Source organism: Hyla sarda, chromosome 2, assembly GCF_029499605.1.
Source record: "Hyla sarda isolate aHylSar1 chromosome 2, aHylSar1.hap1, whole genome shotgun sequence".
NCBI lineage: Eukaryota > Metazoa > Chordata > Amphibia > Anura > Hylidae > Hyla > Hyla sarda.
In genome coordinates this window covers 119,968,128-119,976,862 of record NC_079190.1, presented here as the reverse complement: position 1 = coordinate 119,976,862, position 8,735 = coordinate 119,968,128, and the positions used below count along the sequence as shown (strand labels likewise).

Genomic DNA, 8,735 nt, shown 5'->3' with positions numbered 1-8,735 from the left:
AAAATTAAATTGTCTGAGTCCTTAAGGCCAAAATGGGCTGAGTCCTTAAGGGGTTAAAGAACCAAATGACCACGTTTATTAAAACTTAAAATATCAGCCTGCCATTCAATTAATATAAATTCTACATTATAGCTGGTAAACATAACAATATTTTCGTATAGAAATTCCCCTTCCCACCGCGTTTCTGTGCACTTTAAATCTTGCAAATTAACTTACTCAGGGGAAGAGACTAGGGACTTGTCCAAAAAGCATATACACATTACATGAAATGCATATCAATAGATAGGCCGTACACTTAAATCAGCACCTATAATGTGTTTGAGTATTTTTAAACTATTATTAAAAGTTAAGTTTTATAACGGCACCTCAGGGTTTTTTTTTTTACCATACACTTTTATATGGGCCCTGTTCACACCATAGCCTAAACCATAGCATTGATGTTTGCTATACAGTTGAATATGATGCCTGTTTTGATATCACATGTATGCAAAAAGTCTCTCATGTCCTGTGAGATGCAGTCATTCAGGTTACGCAATCCATATTTTTTTTTTTTTTTGCACAACAAGCTCGGAACCATATTTAAAGGGGTACTTAACTGGAAAAAAAAAATTTTTAATCAACTGGTGCCAGAAAGTGAAACAGATTTTTAAATAACTTCTATTAAAAAATCTTAATCATTACAGTACTTATCAGCTGCTATTTGCTCCACAGGAACTTCTTTTCTTTTTGAATTTTCTTTCTATCTGACCACAGTGCTCTCTGCTGACACCTCTGTCCATTTTAGGAACTGTCCAGAGCAGGAGAGGTTTGCCATGGAGATTTTCTCCTACTCTGGACAGTTCTTAAATAGGACAGAGGTGTCAGCAGAGAGCACTTTGGTCAGACAGAAAGGAAATTCAAAAAGAATAGAACTTCCTGTGGAGCAAATAGCAGCTAATAAGTACTGGAAGGACTAAGACTTTTTAATAGAAGTCATTTACAAATATGTTTAACTTTCTGGCACCAGTTGATTTAAAAAAAAAAAACTAAATGTTTTCCAGTGGAGTACCCCTTTAAGGAGGGTTTCATACAAGTCTAACATGGCTGCAAACTGGCAGCTGTCAGTCCTGGTAATCAGATCCGCAGTCAGGCTGGCACATGCGGTGATAATTATGATGTGATGTAAAATGTAGCTTTAAAGGAGTTATATAGTATCCAAAAACTTGTGTCACATTGTGGGGGGGGGGGGGGGGGGGGATCTGACTGCTGGGACTCCCCACAATCTCCAACCTTTTGGATGGTGGACTACCTCTTTACTACTCCCCTCTGTGGGGACTCTGAGTGTCCCCTTACAATACAAGCTTATATAATAGAACATTAAGAAGTGTATTTCCTTTTCTTTCTTGTTTTACTAACAGAGCAACATTCAGCAAGTCTTCCAGAAGATCCACATGCTGTTAAAAGAAGAATTTAGCAGCGAGGATTTACAGATTATCGCTTGTCCTTCAATGGAACAGGTACAATTATTGAAGAGCTCTTGTGTAGTGATAATCTGGGCACATCACCCTCAGTACTGCCAGTGTGCTGCCAAGTTGGTACTTTGTCTACGCTCATTCATCTAGGTTTCATTGTTTTACAAGCTTAAGATATCCAAGTAGCATTATATATATATAATCAGTCTTTATTATTTCAATTTGTACCTTTTATATTTGGAAAGAGGGAATATGCTCAGCAGCTCAATCACACCATCTCAGAAGCAAAGCAAACCCATCTGCAGACAGCTCTGTTTTAGGGTTGTTGCCCCTCGTCTGTACAGCTGGGTGTTCTGGCTTAGTTTGTGAGAGGCCTGTTAATGCTACTTTGATGCTCCGTACACCAGCAATGGTGTCTCTGTAAGGAGAAATCTTGTCCCTTTTACTTAGTCGACATGCCTCTCACAAGCTACGCCGGAACACCCTGCTCTGTATGGATTAGGTGCAACAATCCCAAAACAGCGCTGTCTGCAGATAGGTAGTCTTTCCTTCTAGAGCGATCTCATCTCTGACTTAGCATTAAATCCCAATCCATTCCTAAAACTTTAACTGGAGTAGGAGTAAAAAAAACTGATATTTAGGGAATGCTCCCTGAAAAGGTGGTGTGATTGAGCTTCTTTGCATATTCCCTCTTCCCAGTGGAGTGCTACCGGCCTTTGAAGTTCCACAATGTAATGGTGTCTCCGTAAGTAGAAATCTCTTTCACCTTCTACACTAAAATAAATTATGGCAATGAATGCCTTAGTTGGTTTTGGTCATATTGATATGCAGTATGTATAGTTTTGTGTCAACGGGACAAAAATGCTGAAAGTGGTACAAGATACTACACCAATTACACTTATTTGTTTCTCTATGGCAGTGTTTCCCAAACTACAACTTCAATGCTGGGAGTTGTAGGTTTGCAATATCGGGAGGCACCCTAGTTGGGAAACACTGCTCTATGGGCGTAAAATCAATGGATTATTTGTGGCCTTGCACCCTGTACTGTGGACATGGTACGCTCCAGTGCAGGCCATGTGTTAAGGTAGAGGGAGGGGAGAGAGAAAGGAGCAAGTTGTCATGCTCCTTAAAGGGGTACTCTGCTGCTCAGCGTTTGGAACAAACTGTTCCGAACGCTGGAGCCGGCGCCGGGAGCTCGTGGTGTCATAGCCCTGCCCCCTCATGATGGCTGACATGCCCCCTCCCATAAACTTGCATTGAGGGGGCGGGGCGTGATGTCATGAGGGGGTGGGGCTATGACATCACGAGCTCCCAGCTCCAGCGTTCGGAACAGTTTGTTCCAAACGCTGAGCAGCGGAGTACCTTTTTAGGAACACTCCCAGCCTCCAGCAAAACTGCAAGGAGAGTGAGCAGCCCTGTATAGAAGAAAATAAGCTATTTGCCATATAAAATATACATATTCATGTCCATAATCATTTAGGACTAATTACTACACCAGCTGGAGCATTTTTGGAGATTTTACAACTAATGACAGTAATGCATTAAACCCATGCCTTTATATTTCCTATGATGCAAGCATATCCCTCTCCCTGCCAAGGATGGTTCTTTTACGTCCTGGCAGCTAAGCACTTCAGGAGTCAAGTAAATTTGATATTCCTCCTGGATAATAATGCCTGCATCTCAGCCTCTATTGCAGCTAGCCTTTATCCAGCATGAGATAGAGCCCTTAAAAGTGCCATTTGAAGTAACATCTGTATAAACTTAACACTGTTAACTCCCTACCCTGTTTCTACAGACCCGGCTGCAGCTAGAACCACCATCCTGATCAAGTTTTAAAGGGGTACTCTGGGGAACTAAACCCATAGCCTATACTTTCCCTCTCACCAACCTATTTTTTTCTCTCTTCCAGCTGTCATCATTCTCAGATCCTGCTTTTTTTTTTTGTGCATAGCCCTCACAGAGACTAGTCCCCACCCTCCTGGAAGACAAACACCACGTGATTTCTGTCTTGTCTGGCTTCACAGCCACACCTCCTCTCCCCCTTCCCTCCCTGTGTGAGGATCTTGGTGGGAGAGAAACAGCCCAATGTCTCCTCAGCACATAATGCTGCTCCTTGCCTGCTGTAGATCTAATCACTGACTGCTGCCATTCAGAGCATATTCAGGAGACAACAGGGGCCACAGGAGCTAGCAAAATCACAAGGATTACTATAGGGGGACACACAGAACAGGTAATATGGTGGCTTTGGGGCATTTTTATTTTTCTTAACTTCCACGGAGCATCCCTTAAAGGCAAGAATCTTCCTGTAGCTGTCAGCAAGCTCAAAGTCATAGCTCACAACAGTCAGGATTTTGCCCATGGAGTGTAAGCTACACTATAGTGGGAAACCTGTTGCTGGGTATGCAGTTTCCCTACAACTTCATTGGCACTTGCAGCAAAAGCAATATTGCTGGTAAAAGCATATTATGAAGTCACAGAATATGCAGTTTCTTAATATCAGCCTCTATACCTCCTAAGCAATGTCCTTTATTAGATATAGTAAAGTTAAGGCAAAGCAGAATTATTGGATACATTACAACAAGTGCCACAAAATAGAGGTCTACCTTGTTTTCTAAAATTTGATCATCCTTAAAGGGGTACTCCACTGAAAAACATTTTTTTTTAAATCAACTGGTGCCAGAAAGTTAAACATTATTTTATTATGTAAATATGTATACCGTATATATATATATATTTTAAAATTTAATATTTTATATATTTTACATAATAAAAAAATCATGTAAATTACTTCTATTACAAAATCTTAATCCTTCCAGTACTTATTAGCTGCTATTTGCTCCACGGGAAGTTCTTTTCTTTCTGTCTGACCAGAGTGCTCTCTGTTGACACCTCTGTTCTTTTTAGAAACTGTCCAGAGTAGGAGAAAATCCCCATAGCAAACCTCTCCTGCTCTGGACAGTTCCTAAAATGGACAGAGATGTCAACAGAGAGCACTGTGGTCAGACTGGAAAGGAAATTCAAAAAGAAAAGAACTTCCGGTGGAGAATATAGCAGCTGTTAAGTACTGCAAGGATTAAGATTTTTTTTATAGAAGTAACTTTCTGGCACCAGTTGATTAAAAAAATAAAATAAATAAAAAAAAATAAAAAATTCCAATGAAGTACCCCTTTAAAGGAGAACTCCATTGAATATTAACTTATCCCCTATCCACAGGATGGGGGATAAGTAGCTGAATGTGGGACCCCTGCTCTCTCACATGCGTGTGCCTTCTACCGGTAGACTGTACATGCGCCATTCATTTCTATGGGAGTGCCAGAAATGCCCGAGTGCTGGTCTTTTCGGCGCTCCCATAGAAATTAATGGAGCATGTTCCGCCTGCAGCACGCGCTCCTCCCTGAGCGCTGGGGCCCGTTCAGGAGATTGGGGGGGGGTCCGTTCATGTGGATAGGTCACTGTTTCCCAACCAGGGTGCCTCCAGCTGTTGCAAAACTACAACTCCCAGCATGCCCGGACAGCCGAAGGCTGTCCGGGCATGCTGGGAGTTGTAGTTTTGCAACAGCTGGAGGCACCCTGGATGGGAAAGAGTAGGATAGGTGATAAGTTAATGTTCAAAGGATATCTTCTTGTCAATGCTTATAAAACAATCAAAATATTTACCTTCTTTAAAGGAATTGGTAGAAATGGACGTCCTCCTGCGATGTATTATGCGGCGCCCAGCTGATTTCGTGTGATTACGGGCAGTATATTAAAGCACCTTGTTAATGGCCACTATGGCGCTTTCTTGTAAATAACCTTATTTACTTATTGACTTGCATTCCGAGAGGTTGGCACATCAGAGGATGAACGGTCCTTTGTTCCCATGGTAACTTAGCAGCTTCCTATCCATCCAAATAAAACTACAACAGCAGCATTTTCTTCTGAATGTCGTCCGGGTTTATAGAGGAGATGTGTGTACTCATGCATGCCGGGCAGTAGCCCATAGAAAATGTGCATTATGCCAGGAAGCATGCAAAGCAAATCTCCACACTCACACACATTTTGTAGGAATGAATACATTTGAAGTAGCTAAAAATAAAACTTTCCCCTCACTTAGCGCGAACCAAAAGGAACTGAACAGGCACTTTATGGAGCGAGTGGTTGTTTTAATCCGTCATGTGCTGACAAGTGCCTTCCCTTCTCCTCCGTTCAGGTGAATCTATTGCTGTCAGTGTCTAACTAGCAGAAGACGGAGAAACTTTTCCCATTTGTCTGGATGTTCCTGGGGGAAATGAAGCAGAAAGGCAGAAGGGATCTTCTGCAGGACACCGCAGGCCATTGCAGAGATACATGCATGTGAAAGGAGAGCGAATGAATTCACGGGATATACCAAAGCACTCGTGTTCTCTGGAAACCTGCTAAATGTTGACATTGGAGTTCTACCCCTACCAGTCAGTATGTGGTAACAAAAAAGGACCCCTGGGATAAGGGGTCTCCGGTGCACAGACCCGGCACAGGATACTATTTAGCACGCTGCAATTCTATCAGCTGGAATTCTTCCCATTTTTTTTTTTTTTTTTACCTAGTGGCTTAAAAAAAACAAAACAAAAAACAGTAAATGTGTGTGAATTTATTTACTGTTTATTTTAACATTTATTATAATTAAATACATAATATTAATACTAAAGAAAAAAATGATATATATATGCAAATCCTAAAATGTTGCAGTCTCTTGTAATACCTTTTTTATTGGACTAACAGCATTATGTAGAGAAGCTTTCGGGATTCCTCCCTTTATCAAGTCCAAAGCAAATCTAAGCTCACAAGCAGAAGACACAGGTTACATCTCACAAATATGTGTTACATCTCACAAATATGTGTTACATCTCACAAATTTGTGAGATGTGTCCTGTGTCTTCTACTTGTGAGCTTAGATTTGCTTTGGACTTGATAGAGGGAGGAATCCCGAAAGCTTCTCTACATAATGCTGTTAGTCCAATAAAAAAGGTATTACAAGAGACTGCAACATTTTAGGATTTGCATCTGCATCTCTGGACTAATACGGCTGCTCAAATTTACTATATATATATATATATATATATATATATATATATATATATATATATATATATATATATATATAAATATATATATATACATTTATAAAGGAAAATTTGAAAAAAAAATATAATATATATATATATATATAAATGTGTGTGTGTCATGGATACCTGTCCTGGATAGATGTACCAAGGCACAGATTTAAAGGGGTACTGCAGCAGAAAGTAACTTATCCCCATAAGTGTCAGTCTGCTGGGACCCCCAACGATCTCCTAAACGGGCCCCGGCTCTCTGAGAGAAGTGCGTGCTGGGGTTGGCATATGTTCCATTCATTCTCTGATCGCCTAAGAAACCCGAGTGCTGTACTGGGACCCCCAACATCCCCCTGGTCTGACACTTTTTGCTGCAGTACCCCTTAAATGCTTTAGGTATCCCACTGCTTACCCCCCTTACACCCCAAAGTAACTTTTTTTTTTTTTTTTCAATTTTAATTTTTTATATACTTATTTTCATTTTTTTTTGTTTTTATTTTGTGTCCCCATATAATTGAAATTATATTAGGGGTTAAAGAACTGGGTCACTATAACTGTATTGGATACAACCGTTTTCCTTTTCTTTATTTAAACTTCCATTTTCATATAAATAATACGTTATTATACGTCCAATTTTGATCCCACTACGTTTCCCCCTCACCCTAACTCCCCGAAAAGGCAGTAAGAAAAAAATAGGTAAAAAAAAAAAGTCAGAACTCTTTTTAAATCTTGTGTATGGCATGTCCATTTGAACTGATGTGTTGAGGTTTAAAGACACAACACTTTGTTGTAATATAGAGAGAGAGAGACAAATGCAATATATGGCGGTGTAGGGTAGAGGTCTGTCTATGTGTTTGGAAGACACTGAGCTAGATGAAGTGCTTAAAGGGGTATTCCAGGAAAAAAACTTTTTTTTATATATCAACTGGCTCCAGAAAGTTAAACAGATTTGTAAATTATTTCTATTAATAAATCTTAATCCTTTCAGTACTTATGAGCTTCTGAAGTTAAGGTTGTTCTTTTCTGTCTGAGTAATCTCTGATGACACCTGTCTCGGGAAACGCCCAGTTTAGAAGCAAATTCCCACAGCAAACCTCTTCTAAACTGGGTGGTTCCCAGGACACGTGTCATCAGAGATTACTTAGACAGAAAAGAACAACCTAAACTTCAGAAGCTCATAAGTACTGAAAGGATTAAGATTTTTTAATAGAAGTAATTTACAAATCTGTTTAACTTTCTGGAGACAGTTGATATATAAAAAAAAGTTTTTTCCCGAATAACCCCTTAAACAGTGTGTCTCCAGCTGTTGCAAAGCTACAACTCCCAGCATGCCCGGACAGCCTTCGGCTGTCCGGGCATGCTGGGAGTTGTAGTTTTGCAACAGCTGGAGACACACTGTTTGGAAAGCGCTGGTCTAGCTGAAGGCAGACAGATCCGTCTGTGCGCTGCCAGCAGAAAGGACACATTTCTAACAGAGTTAAGAGAAGCGATATCTAACCATTGACATCCCCATGGATCTCCTCCAGGATTATTGAAGTGTCTTTTAATTAAACTACAAAATTACAGATTTTTTTTCTTTCCCTTTTAACACAATGACAGATAATTCACCAGGAAAGGGGAGTAAACATTACCATATAAATGACAATACGGCAATGACCTTTAATCAGGAATATCTTGGCACATCAATGCATTAAATTCTGGAAAATGAATTTGTGCTTTATTACACTAGATCCGTTTTCTTTCTCCAAGTACATTGTATTATTGCTACTCGGTTATAATTAGAAAATCGGATTTTCTCTATGTATTTTCTTCTTAATAGAGCAAAAAGTGTGTAGTGTTTTTTAAGTGATTTCCTTAGTAGGTTAACCCTTCACATCTTTTGAACAAAGGTGACACTGTATCCGTTGCCGCACAGCGCTTTTATTGCTGGGACCAAGTACAGCTCGTTCATTCATTGCCCATGTATACAATGTTAAAGCCTTTTAGCCCAATACTATGGCTATAGCATCTTGAAAGAAATTTATTAAAGGAGATCTGCAGCCCGAGACACTTATATATGTGTCTGATTGCAGGGGTCCGAACGCTAGGAGACCCCCCGGTGATCTCCTGTATGGGGCCCTGGCTGCTGCAGCTCTCCCGTGCAGGAGGTTGCAGCATGATGCTGCGGCTGACATGCCCCCTCCGTGTATCTCTGTGGGAGACCCCCCCCCCCCCA

General features: G+C 40.4%; 1 protein-coding gene across 2 annotated transcripts in view; it reads left to right on the top strand.

Moving 5' to 3' along the window:
- COG3 (component of oligomeric golgi complex 3) overlaps positions 1 to 6,161 on the top strand; it is a 108,986-nt gene extending 102,825 nt beyond the window's left edge. The window contains exons 22-23 of one of the 2 annotated variants that reach the window (XM_056555415.1): positions 1,398 to 1,496; positions 5,641 to 6,161. In XM_056555415.1, the coding sequence (XP_056411390.1) occupies positions 1,398 to 1,496; positions 5,641 to 5,670 (129 nt within the window). In that variant the 3' untranslated portion in view covers positions 5,671 to 6,161. The other variant, XM_056555413.1, reaches the window with a different exon arrangement.
- Positions 6,162 to 8,735: the final 2,574 nt, after the last annotated feature.